The 22,038-nt window shown below is 42.6% G+C and overlaps 1 protein-coding gene across 2 annotated transcripts in view; it reads right to left on the bottom strand.

Moving 5' to 3' along the window:
• ush2a (Usher syndrome 2A (autosomal recessive, mild)) overlaps nucleotides 1-22,038 on the bottom strand; it is a 158,542-nt gene that overhangs the window by 5,934 nt on the left and 130,570 nt on the right. For both annotated transcript variants that reach the window (XM_088296343.1, XM_088296344.1), the window contains exons 73-83: nucleotides 20,980-21,197; nucleotides 20,775-20,911; nucleotides 8,892-8,973; nucleotides 8,661-8,806; nucleotides 7,950-8,291; nucleotides 7,512-7,873; nucleotides 6,285-6,654; nucleotides 4,899-5,180; nucleotides 4,636-4,805; nucleotides 3,756-4,086; nucleotides 26-235 (exon numbers count right to left, since the gene is read on the bottom strand). In XM_088296343.1, coding sequence (XP_088152469.1) covers nucleotides 26-235; nucleotides 3,756-4,086; nucleotides 4,636-4,805; nucleotides 4,899-5,180; nucleotides 6,285-6,654; nucleotides 7,512-7,873; nucleotides 7,950-8,291; nucleotides 8,661-8,806; nucleotides 8,892-8,973; nucleotides 20,775-20,911; nucleotides 20,980-21,197 — 2,650 coding nt within the window. The remainder of the gene's footprint in view (nucleotides 1-25; nucleotides 236-3,755; nucleotides 4,087-4,635; nucleotides 4,806-4,898; nucleotides 5,181-6,284; nucleotides 6,655-7,511; nucleotides 7,874-7,949; nucleotides 8,292-8,660; nucleotides 8,807-8,891; nucleotides 8,974-20,774; nucleotides 20,912-20,979; nucleotides 21,198-22,038) is intronic.

The following is a 22,038-nucleotide window of genomic DNA, read 5'->3' as shown; positions in this document are numbered from 1 at the left end:
GGAGGGAGAGTAGTTCATTCTTTACCAGAGTGACGTGGTCGTCACGGTCCAGTGAGAACACACGGTAAAGTCTGACGACGCCATTGGGCTGGGCCGGAGGGCGCATTTCCACAACGGCCGCGGTTGCGGAGATGTGCCGGAAAATGGGCGGGGCCACACCCTCAGGTGGGGCGGGGCCGGTTCTCCCGCTGACCCACGGACTGGAGGAGCGGCCGGCTGAGTTGACGGCCCACAGCTGCCGGTCAACAACACATTAGAATTTGCGAGGAATGTTATTGGCTCTTCATGAAAGTGTCTCTTAATTAGGCGACAGGATAGAAGTCAATGTATTGGATCATCCATCAAAACTAGCATCAAGCTTGAGGGCGAAACCTTTTCACCATGCAACCCAACGCTAACATATCTGCATGACAATTACTTTTCACCTTCATCAAGGAGTTATTCACACACACACAATAATCTTATTTGTGTGCTTGTGTTGGCTATAATTAGGGGGTGTACATAGCGCGGGGTCACGCGGGGTGGAGATTTGCATGTGTAATTCATCTGTAGCCTGTCAGAAGTAGTGCACCGGGCAGATGGATGGGTTTGAGCTGAGTTGTTCAAAGTGTGCGTATGTGTGTGTGCGTGAGTTGTTTGTGGCCAGAGACGGCGAAGCTCCAGCGTGGACGTGTGCGCGCGCATCATGTTAAGAGTCGAATTAACCTCAATAATAGTCAATTAGGGTGTGATCAATCAGAGTGATTGATCTAAGTGACAGCACAGATGGACTTAGAAGTGAGAGGAGGAGGAGGGAGGGAGGGAGAGACTGGGAAGGAGGAGGAGGAGGAGGAGGAGGAAGAGTGGCCAAAATATTAGAAACAAAGGGAACTTTCACACATTGAATTATGCCGCATTGCTACACACACACTTGATTAAAAAAGAAAAAAAATAACCGCAGTACAATAGATAAACTTTATGAGGGATTCCAATGGGAAATAGTAACCCCAAAAACATTTTAACGACACTTAAAATGACTTATTTAAATAAATGCTCCACATTGGAAACAGCAGCAATGAAATATAAGCACACCGAAGTCACGGTAGCCGTTCAACGTCGTGTTGAAACAGTATAATTGCAAGCAGACAGGCATTAACCTTGGAATCTGATATCCAGTCAAAATGAGACACATTTGGTTATGAACGGCCAGTAGGGACATCATGCCGAATATAAAATGTAATAAAATACAAATTGGGATCTGGTGTGTCGTGTGATTCTGCTCCCAGGTTCTGCATAAGGATCCACTCCATTCGCCGTTAAAGTGTGCGCACTCTTTTAACTGGACTGATGTGATGTCTATTATTAAGGCCCTTATCCGATTCAGTCAACAGACAATGAACTTTTGCGGATACATAATATGACAAAAAGGCAATGACACTTAAATTGAAGGCTAATTTTTTTTTTTTTAATAAAGCATTTTTAAACCGTGTTGTGTCTGCGCTTAACGACAATTCTATGACTCAAGAAATGACTTCACGGCACTTTTCCGTCAATTTGGACTTTAAACCTAATTATTAACTTCTTCTGCATGGGCCAGCAAATGAAAAATGCTTTAATAATTTGCCCAGCAACAACAATGCTCTGAAGAGTGCAGCAACACTTAAAATGTCTTGCGTTGCAAGAAGTGATTAAAAAGTTGCTGTCACGCAAGACGTAACAGCGAGAAAAAGTTGCAACCTGAAGCGCACTAGATCACATTCACCTTGATCCATCGCGTGGTCCTTAAATCATAAAGAGACTCGTTACTGCGTCCACTCCGCTCTTGTTCTCTCCCCTCCTATTGGGCCATCATTTGGCTTGTTAGACACAAAATAAAAATGCACCCCGTTTGCCGCCATGGCAACAAACGCCTACGAGGAACTTCCCGGCTGAATTTGAGAGTTTTTATTGGCCCGCTGGATCGCCGGCAGCGTGGAAGTGCTCTGATAGGCCGACAGAACGACTTGGCGGGTGCATCTAGTTGGGGTGAAGGGGCTAAGTTGTGTGAAAGTGGGCAGTAATTAAAACCACGCATAAAACTGTCAATAGGAGCTTATGACCCAGTGTAATTAGCCTAATATGATTTCTCTCTCTGGCAGGGCTGAAACTGAGCTGACGTATCGTCCTTGTGTACGCCTGAAACACCGAGACAGAGACGGTAACCGCCGGCAAACAACAACACTGAAGTGGCTACAACGGACTCCTTGTGATAATAACTCGATTTCAAATGAAGAAACGCGACGTCGAAAACGAGATTTATTACGAGTGAGACCCACAAACACTCACGTGGAGCGCCTCTGTGAGTGCACGTGACCATGGACAACACAAACATAGCAACACCTCGTCCCCCCCGTTGGAAAATCCCCAGGGGACATGTAGCGGTCACCATTAAAAGGTCTTTCCAATACAAGCACTGTTACCAAGGGGACTAACGGCTAATTCGATTGGCTGGCCGGTAATCAGGAAGTGGGGTGCTCTGAGGGCGTCATGATTAATGGCGCCGTTGCCCGGCCGTCATTTCCCAAAGCTCCTCCTCTCCCTCCTTCTTCTTGTCATAAATTAGGACCCTCGTAAATAAAAACGGCACCACAATCAGGCAAACTCAATCAATTACACAGGTTCTCTGGCCTCGACTCGTACGTCTGACAGGCGGGGATGCTAATGTTATTGTTGCTTCCAAAGGGCTTGCCTGTCAATTAACATATCAACGCGCAGCACAACAGGACGAATATGACGCCTTCTATTTACCACCTGTCTGAATACTTGGCTCCTACATGTGTGTGGGTCAGTGTTTCTCCAATTAAAATAATGATGATCTCCTAGTTCCAAGTGCGATATCTCAGCCTGTTTACAGTAGTTGCTATTATTAAAGCTGTTATTGTGCTGTATAGATGGCACCAAGGAGATAGGAACACAAGGCCCAGTGGTAACTTGAGCATGGTGTATTGTTCTGAGATGATGGGCGGCTAAAGATGCGCAGCTAATAGGAACAATATATGCAAAGTATGCAAATGATTTTTGAAGTAAATGAGTTAACAGAGTTAAAAATATTTTGACAAATCCCCAGAGTTAAGGCTTTAATTTTGACAGCCCTAATATATATATATATATATATATGGTAACATGAATAGCAGAACAAAGATACATTATTTGTAATAAATAAGAATTTCCAGACCAATTAAGTAAAAAGTTATCATTTCCCGCCACACACACAGTATGGCGAACAAACGAAACTGAAAAAAAAAAATCAATTAAAAAAAATAAAAATAAATAATACAGTGAGGGATTAATTCCCGCACACCTGGCAATCGACCCTTACATACAGAACCATCTTGTTGCGACAGAAAAACTGCAACCCCAGCCGCTTATGCGGTAACAACATTTTTAGGTGCCATATATACTACTGTATCATATTTTTAGCAATCCTACAATATACACGCACACGCAAATACGCGGACACAAGAAACGGGCGAAAATGAAAGCAGAGAGTGTGGATATTTGAGAGGCTGTTGGCAATTCATTGACTACACTTGTCCGTTTTGGCATCATAGACTCTCCACGCTTCACTTTTTAAGCATCGGTACAAAGTACAAATATTGCAGTAAGTACTGACGGTCATGCAACTAGTTGCAGAATCCATCAGAGGATGCAAGATTAGTGTGCTGTGGAACAGTGGTTGCAAATCACTGTTGTGGATAACTATTTGCAGATGTGTGTGTGTCCAAGTGTGTAAATACCTGGTACTTATAAGTGGTAAAGGGCAGGAGCCCCTCATCCTTGCAATTTGTGGATGAGTAATTATAGACAAGCGTCGTCACATCATTTCTGCGGCTATCGGTGGTGCGCTCCAGACTGCGGTACACCTCGTAATGTGGGGACCTCCCGTTTGGCTGAGCTGGAGGTGACCAGGTAAGCAGGAAGGTGGTCTGGAGGCCCGTGTGGGTGTCGGGTTGCAGGTCTAACAGTGGCGCCGTCTGTCCAGCGGGGGGAGCCTCCGGTGTGAGGATGGATGACCAGTCGCTGGAGGAGCAGCCCAGCTCTGTGCACGCCTCCACCCTCACCTCATACCTGCATGTAATTAACCGGTTGTAATGGCTCATTTGTGTGTATTAGATTATATGATAACCAAAATATTTGAAAAATCTCTTAAGATGATGCAGTTTTGTTCTACGCCACTTCAAACTACAACAATGACACGTTTGGGAAAGCCCGCATGAGTCTTTGAGCGTGAGCCTAATGTTGTCACTGAGTGTATATTGCAACATTAAATATAATATTTTATTGGAGAACGGCTATAAAACCCAACAAAACTAGGAAGGCGTTAATTAAAGCTCGATTCAGCAGTTCTGGCCGCTCCTCATACTATTTTGCATGAGTAATTTCAATTTGGTATCCGATATCGTGAAGGGCATTCTGGTCCATGGAATTTCCAGTTTCACTTTGTTATACTGTGGGGAGTGATAACTAAAGCAACTAAAGCGTAAGACATGTTGTAGAGAAATGCAAGGCTGCAAGATAAAGATGCCTAAAAGACACACATCATGTGTGAAGGATATACAGAATTAACCTGCATTAGTAAAATACTTCATTTAATACTTCGTAGAACTGCGCAAAAACCTGCGGTAGGGAGCGAGCCCGTGCAGCGTGGTGTGTCTCTTGGAGAAGACGTCATCCTTTGAAGTGTACACCGTGCTGTTTACACTGAGTTGGACAGGCTCTCTCTGATATATTGTGTAACGAATAATATCTCCATTTGGACGGGCAGGAATATTCCATTCCACTTCCACCTTGACGGGACATGGAAAACACGTCAAGGCACAATCTCATGAGATTGTTAAAGTGTAACCAAAATTGTGGCCACTGAGTGAGTTCGGTTCAACCTGATCGGGTCCGAGAGGTGACAGCGACGGTGGCCCGACACCCGAAGGGGACGCTGGGTGAGTCTTTGCTGAGGCTGCGCCGCTGCTCACCGCCCCCCTGCTGTTGTTGGCTCTGACAAAGTAGCTGTACTCCACACTGGGCAGAAGAGTGAAGTCGTGGTAATGAGTCTCCAGGCCCACGTAGATTACTTGGCCATCTCTGCGGAGTTCGTAGCCTGTGATGACGCCATTGGGATGCTGTGGTGGTCCCCAGCTTACTTCTACTGACTCGGGACCAGTGACCTTAAGTGGAAAAGTTACAGTGTGCGTTAAAAGTATTTCCAACAGGGAAACGGAATTCAGAATCTTCTGTGAATTGTAAATTCCTTAAATAAGAGGTGGACAACAAAACCACTCACGGAGGACATATCGGTCTAATAATTGGCGATCTTGAAATCTTTCATTATGAGTTGTGGTTACTTGATTTTTAAAAAATTTTTTTTTTTAAATCGGTTAACTTTCAACAAAATACTGCGCCTTAGGACAAGGTCAATCCCCACAAAATAACCAATGAACTGACAAAGCAACTGTAATCTAGACTGGGCAAAGAAGTGGACCGTCTCCATTACGAAAAAAAAAAAAAAAGAGAATAAATCCTTTTTGGGTTTTTAACTTGTTGAACCTTGCTGTTACTCGGAAGCTTTTTTTTTTAAATCTTCTTTTCATTCTTTAAAATAAAATTAATGAAAGGGGGCAGAAACAAGTAAAAAATGAATGAATGATAATTATATTCGAGACACACTTAAAAACATAATTTTACAATACAAACCAAATATCAATTCAATCTCCTGATTTGTAAATTTTAATCTACAAATTGTACTGGTAAATAGCAGTATTAAATATATTTTTGGAGCAATTGCACTATTACAGATTTCTTGATAATACGAATGCACGAAATGATTTGAATTTGACAATCAAGACTCTTCCACAAACTGACACGCACTTTTCCTTTTGTTTTGTTCCTGGAAAACAAAATCGGTTGATCGTAATTTGTACATTTTTCTCTTTTAATAATCTTTTTTGCAAACTATTTGGTAAAAGTGAGTGATGAACTTTATACGTGATTCTAAGGCGGTTATATTCCAACAATTCATTGAATTTTTTAAAAGATCTGAACTGTTTAAATACTGGATTAGTATGTTCCCTATACCCACTTCTATTAATAGCACAAAAGTGCGTTTCTGTAAACAAAAGCGGTTTCACAAGCGCACCTCCACACCTGTAGAAATCTGTAAAGCCAAACATCGTCATTTTGTGCTGATTTGCACGTGAGATGAAGCCACCTGCTCATCTTTGTGTTTGTTTGCTGTCAAGATTATACATCTGACTTCATCTAAAAAAATGTACCTTTAGAGTGGGGACGAGCATATCCAAAGGAGGAGCCTCCTCCGTCACCGCAGATGACGTTGGACTGGCGGTGCATCCGCCACTGGTACACGCCAAAAGTAAAAGCTGGTAGGCTGTGTGAGGATGAAGGTTTACCAGAACGGTCTTCAGGTCTCCACCTCGATATGCCTCTTGATTGTTCACCTTGAGGACATATTCAGTCACCTCCCCGTTCTGGGTGGGCGGTTTAGTCCAGGAAATGTTCATACTGCTGGATGTGATGGAGTTCACTGAGGGAGGCTCCACAGTGGCGGGGGGAGCGTCTAAGGTGGTAATGTTAGTGTGAGGGCTTGTGGTGCAGCCCTCAGATGTGCAGGCTGTGATTGAATAGCTGTGGGAGAGGAGAGAAAAATAAATATTTGGATATCTTGATTTGGTGACTGTTCATTTAATACGCACAAGTTTGGGGTTGATTATGACAGAAGCCGAAAAAGTCTTAGTAAAAATTGGCAAAATCAAGCAATGAAATAATGATTAAATTGTAAAAAAAAAAAAAATATTATTTGACCCGGAACATCCAAATTCACCCCAAAAAATTAAATGAGGGCGACCAGAATTAAAGCGTTAACTCAAGATTAATTAAATTTTTTTTTTTAACACAAATAAATACTTTTAGTCAGTTAACTCAGTTTTTATTTACGTCAAAAATAATTTGCATATCTTTCAAAGCCAAATTCAAACACTGTACCATATCATGTGTACATCTTTAGCACATCATCTTGGAACAAAACACCGTGCTCAAGTTACCACTGGGCCTTGCAAACCAATACTGCTGGAGTGTGATGTGAGTTGTGGCCAGAAGTAAATGTAAAAGTTTTGAGAATTGTTTCGAAGCAAAATGCCGGTAAAAATTACAGTTTAGATCATTCAAGGATCAAAGGAAGCTATTCGAACAGTGTTTGATTTAAAATACACTTCATATTTGGTGATTTACATTAAAGATAAATATCTGTTACAAGCTTCAGAAGAAAATAGTAGTTAAAAAATGTGATTAATCGCGATTAATTACAGATTTCTTTTTGCGATTAATTAGTTAAAAAATGTAATCGCTTAACACCACAATTTTAAATATTTCATTTGTGGACTTTGTGTCACTTTACAACTGTGATGCAATTTCAGGGGTTAAAAAAAATACATTTAAGGTATTTTTCTAAAGGTCAAACAGGTCACACTTGACCCGCGTCTTACCTGTAGCTTGCAAAGGGAAGAAGATCCTCGTCGGTGTAGCTGAGCACCGTCGGATCGAAACTAAACGAGAAGCTCAAATTGTTTCTCTGGATCCTGTAAGACTGGAGCACGCCGTTGGGTTCCGGAGGAGGAATCCACGACACTAACACTTCACTGGGTCGACCCGGAAGGTGGCTGACGGTCGGTGGGGCTAGGCCGCGAGGGGGGGCCTGCCTGGTCGTCACAGTTAACCAAGAACTGTGGGTGTGGCCAGCGTTGTTGTGAGAACGTACGGCGAACTCGTACTGAGTCCAGGGACGCAACCCAGTCACTGTGTAGGAGAAAGTGTCATTTTCTTGTGGGGATGACTCGTGAAACAGCACCTGCTTGTGACAAGATAGTAAAAAAACACGTTAGTGAAAGAAATAAAACTAAACCAGAAAGAATATTCCCACCTACTTTCTCTCTTTGAACATCTTCCTCTCTGCTTCTCCCCCTCCCCACCTGATCCGGCCTTCTTCCCAGTAAGTAATACTCGCCGATGGGCCCATTCGGCTGAGCGGGAGGTCCCCAGGTGAGCCCCACGTGGTCCGAACCGATGGAAAGAGGTGTGGGAGGGGGCTGCGAGGCGGGTGGAGCGGCAGCAGTGGTGACGAGCTGAGGTCGGCTTCGTGCGCACCCTGCCGACGTGCAAGCTTCAAGAGTCAGCGTGTATGCGGTCCAAGGCTCCAAGCGGCGAAACAGGAAGCTGCGAGACAGTCCGCTGAACTCCAGGTTGCCCTCGCTGTACAAATTGTACATCTGATAGCGAAGAGGACGCAGGGGAGGTTCATCAAACATTATTGAGAAAACAATGACTTGTTATGTAGTTTAGGACGAAGCAAAGCAGGCATCATGTAGCTTTTTGACTTTTTGCCATAGATTTAAAAATTGGCAGGAAACCAGGAGAGCCACATTTGGCTGAATCAGCCATTCATTCACCTGGAAGTTGCCTTTTAATTCATATTATTCTTTGGCACAAAATGAGTGTAGAAACGAAGCTCCTCTTTAGTCAACTATAATAATTCCGAAAATTATTTAAGTTCGATCTACACGATTGGCATCGACTTGACTCGAGAGGATATCTCGCATATCGCGAGCATGCCCGGCTCATTATTGTGCCGCACATACCGAGATGAGTCCATTTGGAGAACTTGGTGGGTCCCAGTTGAGCAGCAACGACCTGCCTTGCTCTTTCTGCTCCACAGTGAAGTTCGCCAGTCCAGCAGGAGAAGCCTCGAGGGTCCTTGAGCCAACCCACTGACTTGAGACACTGCCTGAAAGAGTTAAAAAAAAAAAAAAAAACACTTTGAGAAAAGTGAACAAGATGTTTGTAATGATTTGAAAGTCGTGAAATCAAACCTGCTTCATTGACAGCTTCCACTTGTAGACTATACTCGCTGTAGGGCTCAAGTCCAAAGATGGTTGCTTCGAGGGCTACACCCTGAAGATGAAAAAAGTAGTTAAGCAAAAAAAAAAAAAAAAGCGCACGATAAAATATTTGCCCACAACGTTGAAAAACGGAAACAATGACAAGCTAAAATGATGTGTCATGGGGATTTGTGATATCAACATTACAACATACTGAACGAGAAAAGAAGTGGCAGCGACAGACTGGCAGACGGGCGTCCCTCAAGGCTGCGTTCAAAGCCTGCTGAGTGTTTGTCTCACACGCGCTCGTTCAAACAAACAGAGGCACAGTGTGTCCGCCAGTCGCTTTAGGCAACGGGACTCAGCCCAAAAAAGATGGCGCTCGTTGTATGTAACATCATTTACTAATTGATAAGGGACGCGCTGATGTCTGAAGAGGGAGGGGATGAAGCACTTAAACATGTCCGATTGAAAGCAACTTCTGTATGTGAGAAGACATTTATGAGAATAAATGAAATCATGGTTGATATATTCAATCTGCAATTAAAAAAAAAAAAACGATTCTACCCTCAGGCTCTCACATAAAGAGATTAACTGTAAGGCCAATTCCAGTGGCGAGGGGTTTCCAAATGGCTCCAATTCAAACGGAATCAAAGGAGAAACCAGACAAATCAGCGTGGCGCGGCGCTAAGGATGAAGTGCCGGAACAATGAGCCCAATGCATGTCTGGACTGTCGCCACGTCTGCCAGCCAACATGTTTGTCATACGCAGTCAAATAGGATTAATAAATCCCCGGACACCCCTCGACAGACGAAAGCTAAATCCTCCTGCAAATCACACCAGTTCAAAGTAGAAGGAGAGCGGGGAGGAACATGAAAAGACAAATAAAACAAAGTACATAAGTAATGATAGAGCGGGCAGGGAATTAGGCAAGAGTGATGGAGAAAAAAAAAAAAAAAAGGTAATAGGTGAGTAGGTAAATAACAGGTGAGGCAAATAAAAAGCGTCGCGACAGAGGCTGAACGATTGAGCCGAGAAGAGGTGAGAGCGGAAGAGAGAGAGAGATGTTACAAAAGGGAGAGACAGATTAAGTGAGCGCGAATGAGAGATCTCTCCACCTTAAAAGCCAGTGAAATATGTGAGGCATGTGGCCTATAAAGCGCTTAACATATGCACATTGTCAATAGCAGCATCTGGCGCCGCCGCCTTTTATAGGAGCGCAGAGACTCTGCTACACGCCTCTAGATGGCAATACATTCAAACACTTTATCGCCGGAACGCACCGCATTAACGGCCTCCTCGCCGCACGCGCACGCGCACGCGGGAGCAAATTGAGCACATCAGCCGGCTAAACTGCTCACGCACACACACAAGCAGGCTGTAATCAAACGCTTTAACACGGAAGCACACTACGATTACATTCCATTAACAGCCCCCTTCATAACAATTTGTCCCGAACGCACGCAGACGCACGCAAACACTTTAAGAAAGCAACGAGATGAGGTAACACAAAAGTTTTGGGTGTGCAACAGCAACGGAAAATAAAAAGTGATGACAAGCTGAACGGTGCTGTGAAGGGCAACACAAAGGAGGTTGACCTTGTTACGGATTTAATATAGTGCTGCCGGTATGCAATTTGCAGTTTCCTGTTGTGTAAACGCGTTATAGTGAAATGGTAAACCTTGCGCGTATTAGCGATATGCTGTTCACAAATTCACCTGCTTGAGTTTTTGGGAGAGAAGGAAACATCATCAAAAAAAGTTCATGTCGTTAGAAACACGCTTATGCAAATGAGCTGTTATTATTTATTTTGATCATTCATGGATTTTGGATCGTGCACCGTTTGTAACCTTGACAGCCGTAAATTGAGAACCACCTGCGCATATATGATTGTTTTTTAACATTTATATGGCGGTTCAGAATGTTAAAATGATACGTTTGGTTGTTCAGTTAAAACCGGTGTAATGATGGCGACAGTTTGACCTGGGAACCGGGTAAAAAATTTTTTGACATTTTTCAATATAGTTAGTTTGGATTTGATTTTCGGTTTTCACTATTTAGCAAAAGCAGTAGCAAAATCCACCCTTTTTTTTTTTTGCCATTTTCTGTCGACTGAAAATGACATCACAGTTGCCCGAGGCTCAGGAAACGACCGATCACGGCTCACCGGCTCTCTGAAGCTGAGCCATGATTGGTCGTTACCTTAACCCATGAGAAACTGTAATGTCATTTTCAGTTGACAGCAAGCGGCAAAATGGCCGCCCCCTGAGATGGACAAAAATGACTGAAATTTACTTTTTAACTTATATTCCACAATAATAACAACTAGAATGCCGTGTTTGGACTAGTGGGACTGCATATAAGCAGATTCTTGAAAATAAAATTTTTGGGGTGACTTCCCCTTTAAGATGAACATTGAAAGCCCAGGTATGATATTAACAAAGACTAAAACACATTCACTATAATCATACTGAGTTTTATGAACTAAAGATGTATTTTTATTTTTTGTAAAGTATTTCCATTTTTATTTTATTTTGTCAAAGAAAATCTTTTTGAATTTTACTTTTAGTTATTTTTGTTAGTTTTTACAAACAAATAACCTTGCCTGGGAATATTATATGATTATTATTTCCATTCTTTCAATTGGGATGGAATGGATAGCGTCTAACCTTAGAGGTTGCACAGCGCACGATATAATCAGACGTATGAAGTGAATTACAGTTATGATAATTATAATCAAAGATCACAGGTCAACGTGAAGAAAGGCGGACTGGCTTTGGTGTGAGATATGAAAAGAAAGGTTCAGGTTAACCTAAAATCAATGTGCAAAAGCACACGTATGTGGGAATGACCACAACCCCCACTTAATCATGACAATGGCAGAGGGGGGTGAGAGACCCGCAGCGCTAGAAAGGGAGGGGGATAAAGTGCAAACGAGAGAATATGGAATGATGCAGCATGACGAGAAATTCATTGTGGCTTCTGTTTGGTGTGTCTGGACTGGCATTTAATAAACGTGTGTGCACGAATACCCTAACAAGCCAACATCTGCATGCATCTTGTTTTTGTGTTTGTCTCCGAAAGTGAACATCTCGTGTGTGTGTGTGTGTGCATGATATTCAGGTGGAGAGGCACGGTGCAGCCGGGGGACCAGTGTGTGATACTAATTAAGAGTAACCATGTGTATTTGTCAAAAGAATTATGCTGATTATCTCACTAAAGCCCCAGCAGAGACACGGGGACAGAGCAACATTAGCATATGGCCGCGCACTCACACGTGCACTCTCCCTCTCTCTTTGTCTCTCTCACTGACACATGTGCACAGGTAGCAGTCAAGTGAGTGATCATAACATGAGAGAGCCGTGTCTAATGAATGGTGAATGTGGACCAACTGGTGGGCCTCAGGTATGTCCCGCTCCACAGGCCACCTCTGCCCTCCCTGCTCCAGACCCGGAGAGATAACAAAGCGCCACGCTGGCGCACTTCTTTGTCGGCGTGGCAAAGCACAGGCACGGATCACATTCTACTTCAATTCAACTGCGTGCGATTAGGACAAGCTGCGGCCTGAGCGGTACTGGGAGAGCTGTAATTGTTTTTGCAGGTTTCTGAGGTGAGCCAGAGCACTGCATGCTGCTCTTTCGTGCCCCATGCCAAGCTGGCAACCCTTCTTCACGCGGGGGTGCGTGTGTGTGTGTGTGTGTGTGTGTACACATTTATTTGTGCATGCCTAATTCGATGTTTCTGGAGCAATTGCCCCATGTATGTTTGCAAATGCCCTGCATGGGTGTCCCTACTAGTCAGTGTGACTGAGACAAACTGTGACAAACACACACACACATTCATGTCACACACACACACATGACCAGATCCAACGAGTGCCATTAGGCATGTGTTGTGCGGGTGGCCAGCACAGAGGTAGAGAGGGGCTGCAGGGGTCTGGACCAGGCATGGCCACTTCACACTGACATCCATGATTAACTTTGGCGGCTCCCAACCTCGGGAACACAATAAAAGCTATTGTGACTGTGCCTGTTTGCTGCCTGTGACATGTGATCAAAGAGCAGTCAACGTCAGTCGGGTGCAATATGCGCCGTAATGCTGGAGGACCTTGGGATTTATTAGATTTTCACAAACCAAATATTCCCAGTCTGGGACTTTTAGATTTTAAAACTGAACTGTGCAGAAAATGATTCAAACGTCAAGGTTGTCAATTCACCATGAGTCTCTCAGGTGATTGCAAGTCCCATTTTAAGATTCTTAACTGTTGCATCAGTGTTAAATTTGTACAAATAAAACACTGGACCATAGCTTTGATTACATGTAGCAGGCATTTATTAATCCTGCAAATTCCAGTGTATGTTTTTTTTTTTTTTTAGAATGGAATTTTCATTTTATACACATAATGTTCAGTAAGAAGTGTCACAAAAAGAAAAAAAAAAGAGGAATAAAAGCAAAGGAGGCATTTGACCGAAGGGTTATGAGTCGTCATTACTAGGGATGGGTAAATGGAGCTTCATATCTGCTTCATGAACAAGTTGTAGTATTTTTGGGCTCCTCTAGATGGCACTCTCTGTTCAACATTGGGCTGACTCGCCATTTTTTTAAAGCAACAGTGCCATCTACAGGACTCAAAAATACAACAACTGTTTCATGAAGCAAATTTGAAGCTTCATTTTCCCATCCCTATTCGTTACCATTACTGATTAATTGAAACCTTAAATATAAATCAAATGCAAATGCAAGTTCCTCAAGATAAATGACTCATATGACTGACTTATAAAAACATGGAAGTTGCCAATGAGTTCATCCAAGGCAATCGGGTTCTTTCATTAAATGAACAACAAATTCTAGAAGTATCAAAAATTAATTTGACCTCAACTACTTTAAACATATTCGGTCAGAGAGTTGATTGGTTGTGAACTTTGAGTGGTATCGTGGTGACAATAAAACCGAGTAGATTCACAGGAATTACAATTTCAATGTAATTTAAAGAATTTTTCAACTTCCATCCATCCATTTTCTGAACCGCTTATCCTCAGTCATGGACGCCAAGTACAAAAACCGCCTGTCTTCATGTTCACATTGATAAACAAGGAAGACTCCTCCAGACCAGACTGTGCACTCAAGTAGCAGCTTCTTCTTCTTCAAAAAAAAAAAAACAAACACGCTCTCACACTTTGAAGTGATGACCATCATATTGTGGCTGCCATTACCGACAAGTGGACGGGCAGCGCTTGGATCGTGCCGGCTCTTCACAAAAGACACAATAACACACAACCTGTTATTACCGGGAGTACGAGCCAGCGAGCGGGAGACGGAAGCAGTATAAAACCTCTTGAGAAATTATCACTTGCATGAGTGTGAGCGGGTATGGAAGAGGAGAAAGGCATAAAAAGTGTTATTTGCAAGTGAGCTGTAGACAAGCCCGATCGAAATGCATGGCTGCAGAGGGAGGAGTTAGAAGAAACACGAGAAGATGGAGATTGCAACAAAGAGGAGCAGACTGATTATTTGGCCGCTTATGCAAAACGCCGAGAGCCCTCCAATCAGAGTTGAAGACCTCTAACGAAGAGGTCTGATAGGCCGGAGGCCTTAATGAACTCTGCATGCAAGTCCTCTTATCCCTTCTTCTCTCGTCACCTGTCTTCACCCTCCTCATCGCTCGTCTCTCTCGCCTCGCTACCTTTTTCTCTCCACTCCTTTCTGTGCGTGGCTCTTTCAAAAAAGTAAAGCAAGGGCAAAGCCTGGTCATTCTTATTCCTGCGGCCAGGCTTGACAGTATCAGAAGAGGCTAAGGGTGTTAAAGCCAACAAGTGAATGTTTGTGTAGAGACGCAATGAATGTAAGGAGTGCGGAATGAGTTTAGGAAAAGAGTGAATTGGGATTTTATCGGACAGATATTTCAAATTAGATGTGATTCACCATTTTCTTCAAATATTGACTATGTACAGTAACATTTACAAATGTGATCATCTTATCTAAACAATAAATGATGTTACTCTAATAAAGAGGCTGTGTGAGGGAGGCAGTTTTCTCTAAAGGTTTTTAAACTGACATACGACTTGCCATCATTTATAAATATGCAATCTTTTTTTTTTTTTTTTTTTAAATCAAAAATGTCTCTTTTTTTTTTTTACTTATGTACATGGTCTTAATACATCAATATAAGAAAACATTCAAATATTTTTTTCCTGATTTTTGTTTGACTTAATTGCTTCAATTAGTGACTGAGGGCTTAACAAAATGTCCTGAAATTGATATCATGACATTTAATTGAATTATTTCACAGAAATGCTGAATGGAAAAGTGCAAATATAATAATGGTATTTCTAAATGGGTCATTTAAATATGAAAGGTAACTATTGATGTTTAAAATGGGTCAGAAAGTCGATTTATTCTTCTCTCTGCTTCTTATGCAGTTAAATCAATTGACAAATGAAAATATAGTCCCGCAGCAAAGATAAAGTGTTTAAAAAAATGTTTAAAAATGGTGTAAATCACTTTTAAATGTGTAGACCTCAAAACATAAAATAGCGCACAAAGTCAAATAACATTTTTATCTCAAGCACCTCGTGATGCTTGTCTTATTTTATCTACTACCACTATCTATAACTATTTTACAAATTAATCGTAATACAAATTTTCTGATCTTACCTGGTTGCCATCCACTCTAATTCAGTTCTCGCCAGACTTTTGTGAAAAGTGTATTGCGGTCTTTCCCAACGGTGCATTTCACATTAGCAATTAGCATGAGCTTTTCATGCTTAGCGACTCCTCAATCACCTTTAGTGACACTGCCACTTGTTAGAAGTGGAGCCTATTTGCCGCCACGGAGGTCGAGGAGAAGTAGCGGAGTGGATCCGCATCGCGACATCGTACAGAGCAGGCTAGCTTAGCGCCTAGCGTCCGAGAGGAGCCGCGAAAGGAAGGACTTCCAGAAAGATGGCTGACAGTATGATGTGGACGCGACATTTTTTAAGCAGCCCACAGTGAGGATAAGAGTGCTTGAAGGTGACTAAATCCCCCACTCCCCCCGTGTTAACACCAGTTAACACTAGCATAAAAGCTAACTGGTTGTGAGGTATCCACCCAATTCATCCACATGGTCACATTTCTACTGACCCAGAGCATTTTTTTTTGCCATGCTTAAGTAATCCCACCCTGTGTGTTTGAACTCAAGTTCCGGCATATGCTTACCACTATCATTTGTTTAGCTGCCACATCTTCTACATTTTCCAAGGGTGTATGATTAAGTATACACGTGCCATATCTGAAAGCTCACGTTGGCTTGAAACACAGTTGGCTGGCTGGCCCGTGCTCTCTGATGGGCTCTTAATGGTAAACTAACAGATTGTAAACATGCTGCTTGCTCTCTCTCTCACGCCGCTCCCTCCATCAATCTCTTCCTCTTTTCTCTCCTTAACTCCACTTCCATAGCCGCTTTCATTTCTTTCCTGCACTCCTCACCTTTTCCTTCCCTCTGACATCCCCGTTTCCTTCTTGCCCTTTTCTCATCCCTCCCTCTCTCCGTTGCCTTTCCTGGGGTGTTTTTTAAACAATGTGTCCTTCATGTACGGTTGGTTACGGGGCGTACAGAAGGACATCATTAGCGCTGGTGGTTAAGCTGTAATTTACACCATTACCGAGGTAGGGGCCATTTTTATTGCCTAGTAAATTTCAGCTCTGAAATATTTAGACCATATGGCTCAATTTGTGTAATAACCTTAATTTCCAAGCACCCTTCAGCTCCCTTCCGCACCGGCTGTTGTTGGCGGATGATGTGTGTGCGCGTTTGCATGAGCGTGCGCGGGGGAGCGCACAAAGACACGCGCGCGCAGAGGCAGGTGCATGTGGAAAATGTAAGCGCATACACTTGCACTTAATCTCTAACATCCACATTAAACAATGTCTCCCACGCGCGCATTTGTTCACGCGGACACACAAACGCACACGTACACGCCTATGTATGCATGCCGCTAGCAGATTAATAGGGTGTCAGCTTGTGTTTGGGTGAGGGAGCGTCAGGCGTCGGCCAGATGGTTCTCAGGGATGATGACTGTCAGGGGTCCCGCTCTGATCAATGGCATGTATTAATACGGCACAAATCGAGGGAGCGACGTATTCACATACTGATGCGCAAACACATGCAAGGAAATGTAATCCATGCACACGGAAAGCCATAACCGCTTGGAGTAAATCAACAGAAAAGTGGGCGCAAATTCACACATACACACACATGGTCTCCATTCCCCGAGGGGTCCCGAGGGCCAGAGTGAAACATCTGGAGGAGCCCAGGGAGGGAGGGATATAGAGGACGGGACAGTAAAGAGGAGATAAAGGGAGGGAACGACATTGTAAAAAAAAAAAAAAAAAAAAAAAAAAAAAGTGATGTGACCAGACAGGAATGAGAAGGTGGCATGATCGGGAAATTAAGAGGAGGAGTTGGAACGAAAGAAAATGAAAGCTGATCTATGAACTGAAGGCAAAAGAAAAAGTAGACATGCAGAGAAGGCTTGACAGCAAGTAAAAAGAAGACAAAAGACGAAAGAAAGGAAGGCAGTGTGGGTCCTGACGCGAGCTCCACTAAACAAATGCGTGTCTTTTGTCCTCTAAAGTCCACTCTGAGAATGTGGTGATCAAGCAAAAATAACCCTGAGTAATGAGAATCGTTCTAGTGTGGAAATTAACTATAAAAAGGAGGGAGAAAAGCTCGGGAAGAAGCAGAATGGCACGCAGCAGAGCCGCGACCTCCGCCAAGGCTGAACAAACCCGAGCCAGTGTGTCTCTTTGGACCTGCTTGCCCAGCCATTAAACAGGAGTTGTTGTTCCTGCGTCGATCTTACACTTCGGGACAGGTCCTTAAAGCCTTTTCATACTTGATATTTGACAAATATGAAGCAAATAGGGAAGATGAAGACAGGCGTTTCTTGCCTGCTTTGCTTCAGGGGTGAGGAGCTTGGTCAACCACGAGGCACTCGGCAGAGCAACTGCTTCTTAACTTCGAGAGAAGTCAGTGGAGGTATGCTTGGAAATCACATTTTCTGAGAAGAGACCTCGGCGTAGACTTAGTTGGGCTCGATGACCGAAAATTGGAGTTGGACAATGTGGCCAGAGAAAAGGAAGTCTGGGCCTGCCTGCTCGGCATCAAGGTTATAATAGTAGCGTACTATATTTTTGGTTAGTTTTGATTTCAGTTTTGTTTTTTGGAAGTTTTAATTTGTTTTCAAAGCAGGTTCATCAGTTTTGATTCCTTTTTTTTTAGTAATTTTTTTTAAATCCTAGATTTTGAACCATGCAGCTAATACAAGGCTGCAGTTCTTCTGTGGATGTTTCTTTCACCGCTAGGGGCGCTCTATAGTTCAGAAAATATGCTAAATAAAAAAAGAAATTCCCCCAAAAGAGTTGCTGCAGCTTATACACAGGTGCGCCTTATACTCCAGAAAATACATTTTATTTTTTATTTTGGTTCATAGGTGGCAATAATATTTGACAGCGCTCTGCTCACCCTGATTTTGTTTGCCATCGTTATGCCAAAATTCAAGTAAAGAAAATCTCAAAATGCTTACAACAGTGAATCCAAATTATTGCTTGAGTTGTTTTTTTTTTTGTTATTTTTTTTTGGTGTAATCCTGCTAAATAACAGCCAACAAGACATAACTTCCTTATTGGCGATAAGAGCAGCTATTACATGAGATTGACGCGTAGAAGGAAAAAAAAGAGGTCCAAAAATAGAGCCAGGATGCAAGGAAGAAAGCCTGACAGCCATGTCCGAGTGACTAACTCGTCTGTCACTGAGTTGCAAGGCATGGCGAGAGGAAATGTGCGTTGTGACGTTGCACGTGTGTGTGCGTGTGTGTGTGTGCGTGAGAGACAGTGCCAAACAGCGTGTCGGGGTCTAGCAAAGCAGGCCGCCTGCGCTCCATACCCTCATTCCGTCCGATTGGTGTGACGACCCCATTAATCAGCCAGGCTGGCACAGAGCAAAGTTTCCAAACCAGCTCGAGATCAATACACACACAAATACACACAGATCCAATAAGTGTGTATGTACACACACTCGCGACAAACTGAGGTATGTGAATAGAAAAGATTGTTGGGCTGGGGTGGTTATGATGAGAAGTTGAAAGCATTTGGGATTATTTTTTTGTTTTTGTTTTGAAGGCTGCACAAGCCGGACATTTTCAACCTCAAAATAAGACAAGAATGCGGCTCACAAATCTGCAACTGTGATCTTTTTGGAAGTTATTCATTCAATTCATGAACATATATTTTCAAGTCTGTGTATCAGATTTGGTTCGCTGTCAAGACTTTTTAACCTTTTCTCCACGATTTAATCATAAAATAAATACTTTCATAGCAAAGTGTCAGCCGTGGTTTTTTGTTTACTTTTGCCTAAAACAGAAAGCTCCTCATAACCTCTAAGTGGCTTCTTCTCAACTTTCGATCAGTCTTGAATGCCATTTTCAACTAAAACGTGAAAATTCCCCCTTTTCATCTACTTTGCGTGTTTCTTATCGACACACTGTGCGATTGTGCAAAAGCAGAGCATCTGCGTGGAAGGCAGGTGCGTGACAAATGACTGCCAGCAAATAAGTCTATGCCATGTCAATGAGCCTCCCACCCGCACACATACGCACACAAACAGAGTGTTCCATATCAATGAGAAGGTGAAAGGTCTCCATTTACATCTTGTATTAATTATGAGTGACACGCCAAAGGTCACAGAGGGAGAAGAGGCCACGCGTTTGGACAGAATATAGATCTGTACTTGTATCTCTTCCCCTCCATATACTCTCCTCCCTCTTTCCGCAGATCTATCACCCTGCCTCACCTTTCTCTTGGTCTGACGCGCCTCTTTTACTTCTCGACTGACATTGTTCCTCTTCTCAACTCCTGTATAAAAATGTATCTTCAATTTGGGGCCTTTTGTTGTAGCTCAAGTCATCTTCACAGACTTGTGACACAATGTATAAACAAAGACGGACATTTACATAACTATTATAACGTGAAAATTGTTGTTTGGTGCACCTGCACAAGTTAAGAAGAGTCCGATTTTTATAGGTCTTTCATTCGTGTACCTAATGAATTGTCCATTAAGTGTACCTTTTACATAGTATACAGATGATAGACTGATTTTCGGCCAGGCCAATTATCGGCATTTTCGCCGATTATCGGCATCTGTCTTTTTTTTTTTAAACTTTCAAGGCCGAAAAATTAAAAGCAGGTTTATTTTGGCTTGCTGCAAGCACACTTCTCTCTCTCTCTCTGCAGTGCTGGTGGCCCTGCCTGCAGAAGCAGATTGACCCACCCATAGCACCATCTGATTGGTTCCTTGTGCAGTGGGTAGCAGCCAATCAGCAGTAAGCTGCCTGTTTGCTTTTTCACCTCGAGTCACTCGCACGACGGGAGGCAACAGTCAACAGACTTTGTCGAAATTTTAATAATGTGAGTCTACTACAACTCACAACTAAAAGAAAACTATTAGCCGTAGTAAACTTTAAAGAGATGTTTGTTTTCATTGAACTATAATAACTGCAGTTGAGCCTGAGATCTCCGCGCTCTTTTTTTAAACGCTTAAAACTAAGATCTAAAAAAAGATTTAATATGTTGTGAATCACTAAAGTTGTTTAATAAACATGCTTAAAGGCAAATAAACTCAGTCAAGTGTTAGCGTCGCTATTTTACAAAATTTTGACACCGTTTTACCACTTTTTTCAACAAATGAATATCGGCTTCAAATATCGGTTATCGGCCTCCATGACTACTAATAATCGGTATCGGCCCCAAAAAAAGCATATCGGTCTATCACTAATACACAGTACTTTTTGTACATTTGGGAGAGCGAATGTGGATACAAGTGTGTGTGCTTTTACCTCCACAGTGAGTGCAATCACTGCAGGTGAGTTGAATGTCGGGTCCAGCTGGTGCTTCTTGTAAAGTAGTTTATAGTGAGAAATGACACCATTGGGCAGTTTTGGCCCACTCCATTTTAGGTGGATAGAGTATGCACCTGTGCATAACACATGCAAAAAGGAATAAGGTGAAGTTCAAGTAAAATGTGAGTTTCATAGAACTCACCAGTGGGTGTGGCAGTGGGAAGCGGCATGTCTCTCGGACTTGCTGCCAGGGTCCGCGCCAACGTCCTCTGGCTCAGAACTGAGCCTTTCGAGTTGTGGGCGTGAAGCCTGTACTGGTAGTAGGTAAATGGACGCAAGGAGGGGCTGGCATCGAAAAACTCGAGGGGTCCACTAGACCAGATGAAAACCAGCAGTTCCTCCTCGGTTTCCATTGGGGACCTGATGGATCAGAATTTAAAGGGACAATTAGGTAAAAAGAAGATACTAAATCAAACCAGACTTTTGTTATTCTTATTTTCCAAAGTGTTTCAAGAATTAATTCTTGATGGCATTATAATCCAGATCTCACTGTCAAGGTTTGTCTCAAACTAAGAGAAGTCTGACTTCATCAGAGTAGGTTGCGCAGCAGAGAGAACGAAGGCCATGCAGGTATTTTGAGTTGGCTGACATGATTAGAGTCCAATCAAAATGTGTGGGTGTGAATGGAGTGTTTTGGTAACCTCACCACAACGGAGAAAAGAAAAATACATTTAATTTTAAATAAAAGTGAACAAAAGGATGACACCAATATATGTGTCTTTGAAAAACCACAGTATTTAGAAAATAAAACATGAACAAGGTTTATTAATTTCATTTTTTTCAAGTTCAGCGGGCCGGATTAAAACGTTTAACGGGCCACATGTGGCCCCCGGGCCGTGGTTTGCCCACACCCGATCTAGACATCCACATTTTTTCAACACAAGGGGACTTGCTAAAAAAAAAATAAAATCTTTAAACTGGAAGATTGAGAATTTTGGGGGTATTGAAAAAAAAAGACAATTTTGAAGCGGGGAAACTATTTTTATTTAAGTTGAAAAGTCTTTGAAAAGATGCTGGTCATTATTTGGACAGCACAGGACTCACCTGCCAACCCTAACCAGGACGACCGTTAAAGAAAGCAGATGGATGAATTTTTGTGAACTTCAATGCACTTACAAAAAGATGTCTTAATGTGTAGTTAAGTGAATATGCAGAGCGAAAAGACGACTATTGTGACTTTAGCGGCTTTCTGGTTAAGTCT

Source organism: Idiotropiscis lumnitzeri, chromosome 5 (genome assembly GCF_059441095.1).
Source record: "Idiotropiscis lumnitzeri isolate Australia: NSW breed Sydney's pygmy pipehorse chromosome 5, RoL_Ilum_1.0, whole genome shotgun sequence".
Classification (NCBI taxonomy): domain Eukaryota; kingdom Metazoa; phylum Chordata; class Actinopteri; order Syngnathiformes; family Syngnathidae; genus Idiotropiscis; species Idiotropiscis lumnitzeri.
This window is presented reverse-complemented; position numbering and strand designations above follow the sequence as displayed.